A 16,766-nucleotide genomic window follows, 5' to 3' on the forward strand; every position below is an offset into this window, starting at 1 on the left:
GAGTGTTAATGAGCACCTGAAAATAAACCAGGGATGTGTGCAATACATCGATTAATAAGGCAAAAGCACACCTGCCCATCTCCACAACAACAGCTCCACAGTGTAAAAATGGGCCGAGGGACGACGTCAGTCCTCTCTCCCAGCGAACAATGAAGTGCAGTGGAGACAGTGGTGACTTAATACAGTGTCAGTAAACATGACCGCAGCGTTACCCATTTCCCAGCCGGCTCCCCGGAAAGGTCAGCTGCTTTTTCAGTGGTCTTGGCGTCAGGAGAGGAAAACACAAGCCTGCGTGTGCTCGTAGCTCCTGTGCATGCAGAGTTTCCTTTCTAGATTAACGGCAGCTCAAGTAAATCTTGAATTTTCAGGTGTGATATGTTTTTCACAGATCTCTTTGAAAACAGGTCAGTTTTAAAGAAACGACTGGCATTAACTTGTGTTATTGATGGAGCGACGAGACACACAAACGGTCAACAGGTCCGCCGTTGCCATTAGGGCGTTTGACGTGATGTCCGCTCTGCAGAACCTGATTGGTCGATACCTTTACTCACAGTTTGAGAGCTCCGAAAAATTGTCCTATTGTGTAGTATTCGCCTTGAGCTGTTGAAGCACTAATGACAAAAACAACAGTTTTAAATGTTTTACATGCAAATTAAAAAAATGCCCCCGGTGCGTAAAGGCCTTCAGTTTGTCTGATATAACTAGTGGTACGCACTAATGTAAGCTAACTTTATAAATGTAGCATGTAGCTGACATTACTGTCAGTTTGCTGACTTCATGACTCATCTCTTGTGCTGCTGCTAGCATTTTAGCCAAATATTAATCTGTGGTTGAGTCTGTAGCATTATTACTCATCAAAAACAGGTGTGGCTTTTAACGATGTGATTCATTACATCTATGTAACACATAATCTGGGATGTTTGCATATTTAGAGGTTATGTCGCATTTGTTAGCAATGCTTTTGCCTGCAGGAGTTTTAGCACAAAGAGGCACAGACGGATGTACTTCACTTCATGCCTGTAACTGCCACGCACGTCCTGAAGGGATTTCTTGTCCTGGTAAAAGAGGTTAGAGATGAGACTGGTGTTATTGAAGCGCTTTATGGTTCAAAGCTGCCATTTAGCATGCTGTGAGTGGTCAGGGGCTGAGACCTGGGAGGCGGGGGTTAGCATTTGGCGGGTCAGGCAGCTCCCTTGTGATTTAGGATCTTCAAAAGACCAGGCCAGAGTTTAAGGGAAGCTGGAAGTTAGCTTCAGAAGTAGAGCAGGGGACGGTGATGGAGGATGATTACATAAGTGTGCAGTTGTAACCTTTGATAAGAAATTCATCGTGTCAGAGTTGTCGAGGTTTTAAAAGTGTAGAGATTTGGATGTGAAATGCAAAATTTCTTCCGGATTGTGAATTATTTCTCCAGTTGTCTTTATTGTCATGTAATTTAAAAATAGAAAATGATATTTTTTCTGTCTGTCAGGAGCTTCCTTTATCTTGGAAGACAGACAAAGATGAATCAGGCGCTGAGGTTGTAATTGATGTCGGCGTCGCAGATAACTAGTTGCACGTGGTTTGAATTGAGTGTCAGGGTGTAGAGTTGTCTTTGTGCTGCTGTTAAGCTCATTTTGCAGTCTGGATGTCATCTCACAGGTCTTTGTTCCTCATTTCAGTTGTGCAGGGTTCCTGATTTATTGTAAATCCACTTGCATGCACTGCAGCATGCACCAAATTGAGTGTTTTTTTTTTAAAAACAAAAACAAAACACGGGCCAAATTCAGAGCAGGCGCAAACAATAGGAATCATAAATCATCTCTTTTCACCCCGAGGAAGAAAAGGGGCTTAGAAATTTTTAGACAGTCAGCAAAACAAGTGAAAAGAAGAAGAGGCATTTGTCGGGAGGTTCAGCGGCCATGTGAACGTGGTCTTCCCCAGTTTTAATGGTGGTGTGTGTTTAGCTTGTTTGGCGTTTCAACAAACAAAGCGCTTCCCTCTGGCTGCAAGGAACATGCAGTTCTCAAGTAATGTGCCTGCTGGATGATAGTTGTCTCAGATACAGGGCCCCCATTTAGCATAAGCTTTACATAACTTACAGAGGCAGAACCTGGCTGCTGCCGGTTAAGTTACACAGACTCGAATGCAGTAAAGAAAACACGTGTAGATCTCTTCTCGCACCGACTTGTCATGCTCTGTAGTCCTGCATGATCTATAACTGTGTGACCATGATTTCATGCAAAGCTTGTCCAAGTTTGGAGAGAATTCGCTGCATATTTCTTTGTTTCTGTAGCTAAATCAGAGGTGACACTGGCTATCTCAGAGCACAGTGGCTGCATTAATACAGGGATTTGTTTGGAAAGGAGGTCCAACATTTACCTATCTTGCCAGTGCTTGCTTAAGGACTGCACAGAGCAGAGGAATTTGCATTCTGTGATACTTCCGTCTCTGCTGGCCGGCCGCTGTTCTATCAAACGAACACACACACGCTTGAGGGAAGCCAGGCTTTCTTACTTGCTGTGGAGTCGGAGCCTCGGAGCCAGTTTTGGGTTCGCCCCGGGGGCTAAAAGTGACAGTGTCAGAGTGAACGTGGAGCGAGTCATAATGTCCTCGCTCTGTGGTGTACAGCTCAACAGGCAAAGCCATTTCCTCTCCCTGACTAGGACAGACTGTTCTGAAGGGTTCCTCATGAGCCAAAGAAAAAAAAAAGAAAAAAGGCACTCTTCACCAAACCCCTGAGAGCAGCTCCATCTCTCTCATCAACATCTTTCCCAACCACAGCTGTTTTAGCCAAAAACCCACTGTACACCACCTGCCCAGCACCACACAGCAGACAGGTGAACATAGTCAAACATTTATCAGCTGAAAAGCCAGATATTTCCCTCAGGAGTTGGTGGAGACCAAAACAGAGGCAGAAGAAAAGCCACAGTTGGATCTAGTATCATTATGTGTCCAGACGCAAATGAATGATCTGGCTTTGTATCTGCTGCATGGAAAAAAAGGCAAATGTTCGCTTTGGCGTCTGCCACATCAACGTTAATTTGGTAATACGTCAGTGTTGTGTTTATAGCTGGTGTCTGCCGCACCTGAGTGGTCAATTAGCACTGCTTTAATGCAAAATCCATCTAGAAAAGAGAGCGTGGGTCCAGTTATAGCCCATTGATGACCTCAAACGAAAGGCCGGCGTCGCATCGCTGCGCTGACGCCGCCCAGATGCCCGGTCGGCTTCTCCCGAAAGTGGACAGCTGCTGCCAATCTCAATAAGGGGCTTTAGGGTTGTGATCCAACTTAATGAGGCCGGTCACCAATCAGAACAGACTTCCCCCTGGTGTATTTATAAAGCCACCGGCAAAGTTTTTCCATTTGCATTTTCCATCATGCTCCCCGATGTGACTGCCGCTGACCCATTACTGACATTGATGCGTCGGGGTCAGAGTGCTTCTTATTATTACCGAGACCAGTCAGACTTTCAACTGGGCTCACCAGGGAGATAATGGGGCTTTATTTGATGGTTTATCCCACCGTGCCCACAGGCGGAGAGCAGAGATTGGATTTGAAGTCACTAACAAGCATTGAAACAATCAATGGCCTGATTCACAGACATGCAGGCATTGTTAAGTTGCTTTGAGGAGCTATTGTTCTTCCTCTTCGCAAATGATGTAACTATTTCTTTTTTCATATCTTCGAGGACATATTAACTACCACGGACAGCCGCATCATTTGTCCTCAAACAAACTGTCAAATAACTTAAAGGCTGCGCTGAAACGAACCCTTGTTTTGCGTTCTTGAATCCCCGATGCACGCATCGTAGTTCATTCATAAGCAGACAACAGCAGCAGCCGGTAAGCTGATTCACTCATGCAGAAAGCGCCTCAGTAAGAGATGTAGGTCACTGTACTCAGCTGTACAATGTTTCCTGCTGCGGGTGGCCTACAGTAGCATAACTGTCTGCCCTCGCCCAGTCCGGAGGGGGCTATTGTTGTCCAGCTCCACCACACTTGAAGGTGTTGATCCCCCAAGCTGGCAATGCATGGGCGCTTAGCTGGCTGAGCCCTTAGTGATGGATACACACAAGATGGCAACGCTACATGCCGACAGACAGAGAAAAAACACAAAAACATGCAGTGATGGATACGTGCAAACACATATGTAGAAAAAAATGGTCCAGGTTCCTTTTTTCTTTCTCACTTCCACTGTGTTTGGCTGTCAGGTAAGGACGCAGTAGTGCTGAAATTGCTAGTTGATTAAGCGGCCAGTCGGCAGTTTTAATAATCATTCAAGCCATTTTTGAAGGAAAAATGCTGAAGATTTGCTGTTTTTTAGCTTCTGAAATACAAGGAGCTGCTACTTTTGCCTGGTTTACACAATGAAAATCGATTTTGTACCATCTGGTTGGAAGATTTGGTAGATCCTGGTAGATTTGAAGGCCGTTTTTCATTGCTAAGACGACACAATTAATGGATTTACTGGAACAATCGCCGTCAGTCACAACACTGCTTCAGCCCTGCAGTTTGCAGAATAAAAGGCTGATAGGGGTCACGGTCCCGTCCTGTTATGCGAGTGGCATCCTGCTGTGATAATACTCGTCACCTTAACACAGGAAGAAGCCAATGCCATGCCCTTCACAGAAGCCTAAAATTGTCAGCGTGGCTTTCTCGCTTTGCATGCCATTTCCTGGCTAATCACGTGTATTTACTGAAGCATTTGTTTTCTCAGCGCTGCATGCAAAATCTTACAGTTTATTTGTTGTGAGCCTAAACGGAGACCTACAATGGGTTGATTCAGTTTCTTAAGTTACTGTCTTGTGAAAGCAGATGATTGACTGCTCCATTCAAATTCGGGCAGATGGATCTATATATATATATATATGATATATCCATCCATCCATCCATTATCTATACCGCCTATCCCTTTCGGGGTTGCGGGGGGCTGGAGCCTATCCCAGCTACAATGGGCGAGAGGCGGGGTACACCCTGAACCGGTCGCCAGCCGATTGCAGGGCTATATGATATATTTGAGTGGGATTTAAAGTTAGATAGTAGACGTGAGGAGCTGTCCCCTCTGATTTCAGGGACTTTCCCTTGGCATAGGGCTCGTGATGTGGTGGCCTGGGCAAGAGGGGCATAGACTGGTGTGGATTTCTTTGGTATGCTGGCCCCTCTCAAGTCTGTCTCTTCCAATGTTTGAGCTCTGACCTGTGCTCATGGCAAACAAATATGCGAGTTGAGAGCAAACATAACACATAACAAATGTGATAAACCAACCATCTTGACTTAAAGCTGCTATGATCAATATTTTTAGATTAACACTATGTCAAATAACTGAACAATGTGAACGCTCATTATGACGAATCTACAAGTAATTATCGTCCAACGCAGCACCTCCATCAGCTCTTTGGAGCGTTTCAGCTTCTTTTCGCTCCTCCTTTTGTTTTGTTTTTTTTTTAGCTCACAACTTCGCATTTTTTCTCACTCTCCCTGCTTTCATCAGCATTGTTTGCAGATTTTTCGGGTAAAACGCTCTAAAACCCGACTGTACGCTACCAGTCTAGCACCGAATGGCAGGCAGACCACGTTAGCAGCTAGCTTGTGAACGTAATGGAGCATTTAGCAACTAAAAAGGGACATATCTCCAGTTGGTGGAGACCAAAAAAAAAGCTGAAAAAAGAGTGAGTCCTGTTTACTCATTTAAGCTATTTACCAACAAGTTGGCTATATCAACTTAAAAAACGGAAAAATCAGTTAATGCTGGTTTACAGTGTTATCGAATATTCCGGGCTGCTTTCCGTTGATTTTTAATTGATCACACGAGAAGAAATCAGCCTCAACTGTCTCCTGGTGGATGTTGAGATCCAAGCATGAAGCGAGCAGTTGAAGTGTTTCTGCTTTTCTTTTTAACCCATGTCTTGTTTGGGCGCCGTAAGGCCGCGGTGAGTCCGCTGCTAATCCGCCGAAGCGCCGCTAACAGTAGCATATCCGCACCAACAGGTGGGTCCTCAGGAGCCACTTGGCCTTGCCTTGAGCTGTTCCAAAACGGGCAAGGTTTGTATTACACATCAAAGCACCTGATAACAACAGAATGACTTTCATTTGCTTTCTTCTCCCGCCTCTCCAGCAGCAAGTGGGGCAAAGGTGGTTTAAGATGCAGGCAGTTGGAATCCATATTGCCAGTATGAAATACAGCATGCTGATATTGGGTTTTGCTGCTGTCAGTCCTCTGTATTGCAGCCATCCTCTGTGAGCTGCTTCTTTTGTTCAGATTTGATGGGCCTCTTTATTTGGATTCAACTCTGCTGATTCACTTAGCTATTGTCTGAAGCTCGTCGCATACTCTTAGCTTTCACACTGGCGTCCATATATAGGAGCTCCAAGTTAAAAAAAACACCAGAATCCTGTCAAGCAGGAAGGTAAAAGACATACACAGGAAGCTGGCAGACGGCCAAACCTGCTGTGTGCTGACAGCTACAAATCGTCCGAGGGAGACATTCCCATGCAAACGCGGTGATGAAAGTGTCCATATCCATTAAATGTGTCTTTTAGAGGCACTTTTCATGTTGAAAACACAAACGTGTGTCCTTGTCCTCCGAGCGCGCAGATGTGTGCTTGTTTTGACAAACCTCGTCGGTTGAAAGGTAGCACCAAAAGTCTGAACGGGCTGTTCTCAGTGTTTCTTTCCATCACACAAATGCCATTTTAAATCTATTTCAAGGCCACGCAGAGGTCTGAGCTCTGGATTTTGACAGTCCCACAATAGATCCAGCGAGATGTAAACATTGCTAACAACAAATCTCGCAGGAAGCAGGAAGCAGCGTGCAGTATTTTGTGTCTTTAGCTGCTCTTCACCTGCTCATTTTGAAGCTGCAGATATTTTCCTTTCACGGTTGTCATGCCACAAATGAGATCAGGCTTCTTTAACGACAGCGAACTTGTAATGCCTTCATATTTGAAACATTGAAATAATAGGAGCCATGTGGTTGAAGCTATAGCACTCGGATGCAGGACACCTATTGGTCCATAATAATGTGAATCTTACAAGCGGCTGAACACACACCTCTGACCTTAAACCTCCAATGAATGCTGATGTTGAAATTGACTGTAAAATCCATCAGTGTGAATTTGTTTTTGTTGTGAGTTCAAACGACTCACATTAAAACTAAGCTGCTTTTCAGAGTCATATATTTCAGAGTTATGAATCAGGTGGTTTTCAGGAGTGAGATTCATATGATTGCAGCTGTTCTTCGCCTCCAGACACATCTGGTTTCTGTTTTTTGTTGCTATTTTTCCTTCTTCTATTTGTTTAACCAAATTGTGACGAGGTCAGGGAACATGGGGTACCATTACCCTAAAAGAGATGCTTCTCAGAAGTCCGGTGGGAGAGTCCTAACCCTCAGCTTTCCTTTCCTGAGGCCATGACACACATGGGGAACACTTAATCCCGGTCCGGGTTATCCAGTCTGCATCTCCCGTACGCTCGTGTGCATGAGTTAGCCTTAAGGAATTGATTTTCCCTGGTTATCCCGGCTGACTACATGGCCAGTGCATGTTGAGCTCTCGTGATGCTTTTCATTGTTCATTGTTAACTCGAGCAAGTCCGGTGTGAGATCTCTTCCTCTGCTCTCTGCCTCTCTTTCTATAGGCACACAGTCCATTAACCTTACATCCAGAGGAGCATGTCGGAGGCAGAGCGAGATAATTAAACGAGCGCTCGGCCTCCTCTTGCCTTTCCATCCTCTCCTCCTGCTTCTCTTCCTCCGGCCGGCCGCGTATATCACACATCTCGTGTTCGGCCCTGTTATTGAAACATTCCTGGGACGCCCGGGTGCAAGGAGCGTCTCCTTTTCTGGAAGTTTTTTGATCAGACTCGGTGGGCCTCCACACGTTTTGCTCGAGTTGCCCCCCCTCCCACTCCCCTTGAAGCTGTGGCCTAAGCAGAGGATTACTGGTGCCCATTAAGGTGGTTCAGATGTGCAAAGGATACCCTGTTTCAGTGGAAATAACTGGGTTCAACAGGTCGAGGACGGCGAGCTCCCGATCCCTTACTGAACCGAAGATAGGGAAGTAGAAAGCTTTTATCTGCTCAGCATTTGAACTGTCTACGTTTGTGCAAACCTGTGGAGTTTTATTATAAACCAACAAACATTCTGTTGACAGTCAAACAGCTCTTGCTCCACAGGCTACCTTAACTTTTATTCACGCCCTGAAAATCCACGCTAGCTTCCCTCCTTGGTTGCGGTTGCCCACAGTCCAGTGTTCCCCAGTTTCAAGTTTTTCTGGGAACAAGGCATCAGAACGCTTATATAAACACAACGAAACCAATGTCTATCATTTTGATTTTGGGTTAAGGTTACCCAACCCAAACATCTTTTCCCATTATGTGCTACACAGAGCTGTGGACCACAGTGTAGGACCCTGGCAGAGCTCATACAGAACGGACAACCTCAATATCCTTTGTACAGTCACGTGTTCAAAGTTGTGAACCTCGCTCCATCAGGACGCCCCTTTCATACCCAATCATGATGCTCTCACCTGTTTCCAATCAACCTGCTTACCTGTGGAATGATCCAAACAGGTGTTTTTGGAGCGTTCCACATCTTTCCCAGTCTTCAGTTGCTCCTGTCCAACTTGTTTGAAACATGTTGCTGCATCAAATTCGGAATAAGCAGATATTTACAAAAATCAACAAAGCTAATGAGGTCAAACATTAAATATATTGTCTTTGTACCATCGGATGTTGCACTCTTGGTTTGACCCTGGGAACGCCTGAGCCGATCCAGCTCCGCCTGTACTGTTTGCATAACCTATGCCTTATTACGTTCAGCAAATTGCAACAAAGATCCTCCAGTTCAGGGTGGATCAGGCTCAGTTGAGACACGTCGAACATCTGGAGCCTGGACACACGTAGCTTAGCGTGTGTGCGGTTTAGCAAGGCTTTGCTTTGGCTGGAAACGGGACTCTGCCTCTGTGTTTGTGGCTCTTAAGACATCATGAGATCCACTCATCGATGCTTGTGGTTTTAAAAGATTTTGACTCCCACATGGGTAATCGTGTTCTTCTTGTGTGTGTGGCACTCTTTTGTGTTGGCTCAGGGATGATTTAGCAGCCACACATTGTTCTGCCTTGCCCTGGGGCACCCTGGGGAGTTAGAAAGCTCACCTGTCAGCGCAGCAGTAGCTCAAACGTAATAAAAACCCTGCCGAGCCTGCCAAATAAATAACACTTTCTTTTTGAAATCACTTGTCTGATATTTGGAAAGAGATGTTTTCCTCTGAGCCAGCCAACTTCATTAAGCCTTTTTTAAAAAAATTTTTAAAAAGCCTCCAGTGTCACAGCGTCGAATAAGTGAAAGAGGTCAGTTTTTAAAGGCAGACTCATTTTAACAGCTCATGCACGAGTAACATTCAAACTCTTTCTGTATCCTGTTTCTTCATCTTCAACTCTCTCTCCCACTCTCTGCACTAGCTGGGTGGCATTTGTAGGAGGCTAATGATATTTGTGTCTTATTCATGGCTGCTGATGAGCTGAAATGGTAGACTCCCCAGAAGCTTTATTTACTTGCCTTTAATACTGACCCGTCAGCTTGACTTATGACACTGCCATATGGGCACCGGTTGCAGGGGACAAGTCTGGTACACACCGACATCACATTCCTCCCACCTCCCTCCACTTTTTACACAATTTGGAGCATCTAATTTGTTGTATTGAATGCAGTGCAATTAGGATTTTCTTCCGCCAGACATGTCTTATGAGTGGAGTGAACTGTCTAACATCCCGAGGACATCAAGAAAATACGTCTGCAGCATCATCCTCATTGTACATCATAAACATGTGAAAGCTGATAAGAGTCTGGCACGGTGCCCGTGGACCTAATGAACTGCAGACACGGTCTGATTTCAAATGTATGTGGAGGTTTTTATGTTGATCTGAGTTCATTTTTTTTACTGATTTCAGCATCTTGCTAATTTGTTGAGGTATTAAGGCTCTTAATTACTCACTCATTCACTTATTCCTCCTTAAGAAACACTCAATAGTTTACTCTTCCATGAGCAGTAAATTCATATTTTGGACGCTTAGTGTATGTTATGAAAAAGGATCGGCCTAGAGGCACAGTTTTGGTGTCTCTAAAAGGAGAAATGGTGGGACTGATGCTGAACGCCGCTTTCTTCATCGCACTGAGGACGTTTTTGAAGGCGCTATATAGTGCAGCGTCACACAAAGAATTCAGACACCCAAATAAAGCGGCTGAAAGTAAATATAGTGCACTAAGTCGCGCACAGGGAGGGATTTCGGGCAGTTGACTTCAGTTCTGGCTCGGCTGTGATTGGAGCATGGAGTGAGAAGTGAGGCGGCTTAGGATGGTGTCAAATTCTTGCAGTCTAAGTGCAGTTTTGAAGCTACATACCATCCGAATGACTGCTGATACTGTGTGTATGAAGCCATATGTGTGTGCACGTGCTCGTCTGGCTAAAGATGCATGTGATGTAAGGTGGGAAAACTGAGTTGCTGAGCTTCCACCACAGAGACGAATACCGTTTGACCCCAGCAGCTTTTGTTCTCAGAGCATCTGAGATGCGTCCCCCGTCAGGAGGCTGAAACATGAAGAGGTGGAACTCTTCTGTGCGCAAGCGAACCCACCGTCATCTGTTTTAGCCATGTGCCCTGTTTGCTTCCGCGTTACTCCACCTTGGAGCCTGGCTCGTCGAGTCTGCCGCCACCTGCACCATCGTGGACGCTTGACATTGTGTATGAGTCAGCGCTGTCCGTGTGCCTGAGGTGCGCTTCTTTCTGTGTCCTTGTCTCTTCTTTGTCTGCGCTCAAGACAGGGAGACAATGCCTGTCTGTACGGGAGCAGGAAACAGCAGAGGACACACAGAAACCTCCAGCAGTTTGCGGGTAAGAAGAGGCCATGCAGCCCCCCCTGTGGCTCCCCAGTGTCACATGTCAATCCCATCATATCCTGCTATCTTAATTCCACGCCGCGGCTGCCCACACCCACCCGCCCCCCTCCCTCCGCATGGATATTCTTACACTGAATCTGGCTCCTCACCCGAGATCAGGTTTGAAGTGAGGTGGGGGGAGGTTGCGCCTCCTTCTCCTCCCAGGTGGAGAGCTCAGTCTATGACATGTTTTTCTGCATCAATTCAAATCATTGAAGGTGTAAAATAGTGCATTTATTGTCAAAAGAGATCAGTACATTTCTTCTTACATCACTTGTATTGTGCTGGGAAATGTTTCTAAGAAGGCAAAATGGTCGTGAAAGTGTGGAGAAACTCCCGTTATCTTATTTTATACAGTCTGTCTTTAGGTGTCCCCACGCTGCCTGTGGCGCTCAGTCACAAGCAGGACGCTGCACAATAAAAAATACAGTACGGTATGTGTCTGTTAACATTCGAGGCTTAAAGGAGAGTCTGTGGAAGTTGTTGTGGACCAGTTGCATAAATAGAAAAACCATTGCCGTCACACCGCTGATCTGAGCTGAATACGAGCACACGAGAGTCAGAATGCAGGAAAACTAATTTTACTCCTCCGCTGTCACGTCTGTCAGATCACCACATCAAACCTGCTCGAGAAAACCTTCGTCTGGCACTTCAAATGTTGGAGAACGACGTCTTCGCGAACACGCAGAATGCCGTGGGGTCAGGAAGCTTGGTCTGCTCCGTCTATTCAGTGGTACCAACACGATGTCCGCGCGTCCCAAGGGACCGGGTTCAAGGAAGTCCCCCCCCTTCCTAAAAACATCACCATGAACACATCAGACGCACGCTCCTTCCTGTCTGCTTCGGCTGTCACCTGCTCAGCAGCTTTCTCTGAAACTACAGACAGAACCCTCTTAATGACATGCATATATTGTGCAAAAAAAAAAGACTGTTTTGAAGCTTCGGGATTCACTTTAAAGGAAGCGGCTGACAGCTAAATGCGTTTGTTCAGACTCTTTTGAAGCAAACCTGCCGCCCTCTGTGACAGCTCGCACACATCTGTGAGTTATGGCAGAGCGAGCGCCTCTACAACTGCTTGTGTTTGCCCGCTGTGTGTGCGCGCTGAACATCTGCATGCGTGCGTGTGTGAGCGAGGGAGACCTCTGCCATTGTTGGGCTTTTACATCCTGACAACTGGGAGCCTGATGGGTTAAAAATAGCCCAGCACTTTCCAAATTTGTCATCTTTCGGGTCCGCTTCGCCCGTCTGTTTTGATTTCGCGTGCGTCCCCCCGGAATGCTCGGGGTCACCGGCGGCCACTTCCTGTCACATGGTTCCTCATTGTAGTGCCCGCAGCGGTCCCTAAACATACTCAAAAATAGGCCACCAGGGAAGGAAAGGCTTGTGCTGTCATATTTCTAGGTGGGCCAGCCTAAATACTGTCAGTGAATGACAGCTTTTTTTTTTTTTGTTTGCCTGTTTTATCTCAGAATTATCTTTTTTCTCGATGAGCCTCAGAAGATAAGTTTCATGAAGGGTTCTGCGCACATGCAGAACAGAATCAGGCCACCGCTATAGAAAGAAATGACAATGAAACAGACAGATCAACATCACAGAAAGCTGTTAAAGTGTGCCGATATCAGCTCTGATGTCTCTGCAAAACAGGGCTTCGCAGTTGGATGTGCAGCCATCTGTGTGTGTGTGTGTGTGTGTGTGTGTGTGTTTGTCTGTGTGTGTATGTAAAACAAGTAAAGTATTTGAGTTTTCTGCTTGTTTAAATAACCAAACAGCCAAATAGATATGCATGCTATGCAAACGGCAGGCTATGTAAACTGCGCTGGCGAGCTAAGCAAATGCATTATATAACTTGTTCTCGAGCGTCAGATGCTTTTTGACTGCAGACAGATGGACACGGCGACTGTTTCCTGTCGCTCACTGATGCACATTTTCAGACGGAGGCTGAAAATTGAGGCATGTTTCGAGGTTGTTGCGTTCCTCCTTTTGAGTGCACGGTGTTTAGAGGAATTACAGTGCATGCGCTTGAGGTCAGATTCTTCCGATTCTTGATTGGTGCGCACTGTGTTGTCATACCAGGAAGTAGCCGGTGTTGCTTTTAATTGCAGCAGTTTAGTCAAAACACAAGTTAAACATCATCATGTCAACAGGTGGAGATTTTAAAACCTGCTGTATCTGTTTGCACCACAACAAACCATCCTCTGGTGCTGGGTCGTCCGGAGGCTCGGTCCAGCTCAGCCCTTTGCCAGAGCTGGTGTCTTCATTCGACATGGACATCCTCCCCAGCGTCCTCTCATCCAAACATAGCGCGGGCACACGTCCAATCAGATGTCTCCTTTTGCTTCTTCTGTGCATTGCCAAGTGGCAACTCTATAACTTGTCAAGTCTTGTTTCAGTAAACAGATCCTACATCAAAAAGTCACCGAAAATGCCACATGGTCGCCTATATGCTCTACTGTACATGCTCACACATACAATTTATTTTACTTGCATCCAAAATAGTAAGGAATAGTTTAAAATTTTGGACATTTGCGTCTTTCATGCACAGTTTAGATGATGGTTAATACTACACTTGCTTCTGTGTGTTAAGTATGGAGCTAGAAACAGCAGCCAGTTAGCTTAGCGTAGCATAACTGCAAGCAGCAGCTGAACACTGTCTGTTTGTTGTTTGGGTTGTTGTGTTTGCCTCAGCTGTCTTTGTCTTCAGTCTGAAACATGGAGCATCATTATTTTTTGGGTTTGGACAAAGCCCTGGATTGACATTAATCAAGCAGTCATAGGTTTGAAAGATGAGTTTCTGTCATTTTGTGGAGCTGATTGTGACTCAAACCTTCCTAAAATGCGGTTTTACTTGTATGTTGCTGTGTGTGCTCGTGTGTGAGCCACTGTTTCCAAGGTTGCGTGTGTTCTGTGGCTCCGCTGAGACAGTTTGGCGCCCGGCCAGCTCAAACTGTCCGCCGCTTGGAAGCCTGGAAGTAATGGGTTCATTTCCCCAGTGGGACGGGAGGGGGACTGAGTAAAAACAAGTGGAGGCGACTCTGCCGGATTGACACGAGCACACGAGAGAGTCGAGCGGGAACACGACGTACTTCAAACCTTGTTTCATAACTGGCCCTTATTCCAAATCGCATAAGGAAGTGGCGTGCATTTTAATACAAGCCTGGAGGGCAGGTGTGGTCACCCCCCTGGAGGCGGGTGTAGTCATGCTAGTACAAACTGCTCATAAGCGCACATGAAAACGAATCCTCCGCTATTCTCAGAGGAAAACAGGTCTTACGTAATGGACACCGCAGTCTTGGTATTAGTGGCTGATGGCTGGATCATCCCAAGTATGTGTCACCTCTTCACAATCACGCAAAACCAGAGGTTTCTGCTGCCGTTGTGTAACCTGGCAGGGAACCACCCGAAAAGCTGCAGCTCAACGTGAGTCAGCCATTCAAGATGCCGGGCATTAAGTGTAATTAAACGACTTTCTACTGAATGGATGCCAATTGGCATCAAGGATTATTTGAAGCCTACCAAGGATTATTTTCATTATTGGCAGATTATTTTCTCACTTAAGTCATTGTCTGGTGAGAAAAGTAGTGAAAAACGCCCATGACTTTTTCCTACAGCCCAAACTAAAGCATGTCTTTACATCCAGAGAGAATTATTTTATCATCACGTAAGACAGTGAGACAGCTGAAGCACCACGTTTGGCCTTTTTGCTGGAAAATGGTGAATGATTATCCAAACGGTTGTTGATTAATCGACTATCTGTTGCAGCTCTAAAATGATTTTAACATGTCATCTTACTCCTCTGCTCCAAAACGAGGACCAGCTTTGAACAGATGTCATTATTTCCTGCTCTCTGTTACTGTTTTGTTCGCAGCGTAACCCCCACTTTGCAGCACGTTTTATCTCCCGTGTGCCACTGGATCGCATGGCAGCGATTCCTGGCTTCCATGGCGCTTTGCACTGACATCTGTGCCATCCAGTTAAGCTCGTTTTGAGCTGGCTGGTACAGATGCAGCCTTCGCACACCAGTTTGTATAATGCTGTGACTAGAAGTGACACGAAAACCAGGAAGTCTGCGCGTCACTAATCTGTTTGCTCCTGTCATGAATAGCCGGGCATGTGATCACTGTGTAAACCGCCTCCGGCTGTTTTCTTAACCTTCATCCCTGATCCTTCATCTCTGACCTGTTTTTTTTTTTTGTCCCCTGTAGATCCCTGTCTTATAGTGATGCCACCGTGCATAGGCGAGGCCGACCGCTTCAGTCTGGAAGCGCTGCGGCACATCCACAAACAGCTGGATGACGACAATGACGGGGGAATAGAGGTCAACGAGAGTGTGGAGGTGAGCTTTGTGAACGTGCGCTTACAGCTTTGGACACTCAGCATCAGCGTGTTGCTTTAGGACACATCCTCATGGGTTGTAAACAGCAGCAAAAGGCGAAGGCAAAACCTGTGATCTTTAGATTTAAGTAGTGGTTTCCAACCTAGTATATCCGAGGTGCTCGTACACGGATGACGCTCACGTGATTAGCTTTGAAAAAGAAAGAAAAAAAATATTTCTGTTGAAACATTATGTGTATTTTTACTGTCTAAATTTAGCCAGTTTCTTGTGAAATGCTGAATTATTTTAGCTTGTACGGCCTCCTGGATGAAGACGAATTAGCTCTGGTTGCTCACAAATCACGTACATACTGATGGGTCAGCTATGAAAATAGATAGGTCCACTTCAAATTGATGTAACACTGTCCATATACTTCCATGCGTACTTTAGGTTGACATGGATGTCAGGTAAACCATCCGCTAGAGGGCAGCTCAGAGCCAAGAGTTTCTGACAGCAGCAGACATGGCGATGCTGTTTGAAACAAAGATCCATTAAAGAGGAGAGCACGGACAGAAAGCTCCGTCCGTAAATGAGCTTTGAGGCCGTGAACGTGATGGAGGTCTCAAGAGATGACATTTCTTATAAGGGGTCACCACTGGTGTGCAAAGGTTGGTGCTCCTCATCATCTGAGACGAACGGCAGCAAAAACCTTTATGATTGGCAGCGTGACAATCTGATTGGTTCTCACGCTGCGGCTCTTGTATAGTCAGCATTTGACTGCTGTCACATGCTGCCTCGTGTTACCATCCCAGCAAAACTCCAGCATTTCATAGGTCATTATTGAGCTAAACGAGGTCACTTGTAAATGTTTTGAAGATTGACACAAGAAAAGCGGATTACCAGGTGAAAGTAAATATTGTGTTGTGACAATGCTAATAGAGAGAGCTTGTGGCAGTAGGGTGGATGTTGTTGCTCTCCTGATAGTCAGATAATAGTCATGGGAGGAGAGAGAGAGAGAACTGGTGTCTTGCACGCATGCACAAATACACACACACTGCATGTTATGTGCATGCATATGCTCACATGACCGTCCTGCCGTTTGAATGGTTTCTCACTAATATGAGAAAGCTGTGTTTATTGGAGATTTCGTGCTTTTCAGTTAAACCGAAAACACAAAAAAAATATTTGCTTGTGACGTTGTTGATGATTGGTGGTAATGACACTGGTCATGTGTGTGTGTGTGTGTGTGTGTGTGTGTGTGTGTGTGTGTGTGTGTGTGTTGGGTGGGTGGCCTGGAGACAGAAGGGACAAGTTTCTATGAGTGACAAGAGGGGCAGAGCTGACACCTGAGAGCTCCCTGACCTGCAGTGCCCTCTGGTCTCTTGGTAATCAACGACCTCTTACGTTCAAAAGAAACCACTTGGGACCACGGTCACATTTAGTGTGTGTGTGTGTGTGTGTGTGTGTGTGTGTGTGTGTGTGTGTGTGTGTGTGTGTGTGTTGGCAGGAGTTGTTTTTAACCGGCTGAGAAGTGCTGGT

The 16,766-nt window shown here is 45.8% G+C and overlaps 1 protein-coding gene across 2 annotated transcripts in view; it reads left to right on the forward strand.

Moving 5' to 3' along the window:
• Positions 1–16,766, forward strand: part of stim2b (stromal interaction molecule 2b) — a 38,604-nt gene that overhangs the window by 4,012 nt on the left and 17,826 nt on the right. For both annotated transcript variants that reach the window (XM_070993191.1, XM_070993192.1), the window contains exon 2: positions 15,118–15,248. In XM_070993191.1, coding sequence (XP_070849292.1) covers positions 15,118–15,248 — 131 coding nt within the window. The remainder of the gene's footprint in view (positions 1–15,117; positions 15,249–16,766) is intronic.

Source organism: Chaetodon trifascialis, chromosome 23 (genome assembly GCF_039877785.1).
Source record: "Chaetodon trifascialis isolate fChaTrf1 chromosome 23, fChaTrf1.hap1, whole genome shotgun sequence".
Taxonomy (NCBI): domain Eukaryota; kingdom Metazoa; phylum Chordata; class Actinopteri; order Chaetodontiformes; family Chaetodontidae; genus Chaetodon; species Chaetodon trifascialis.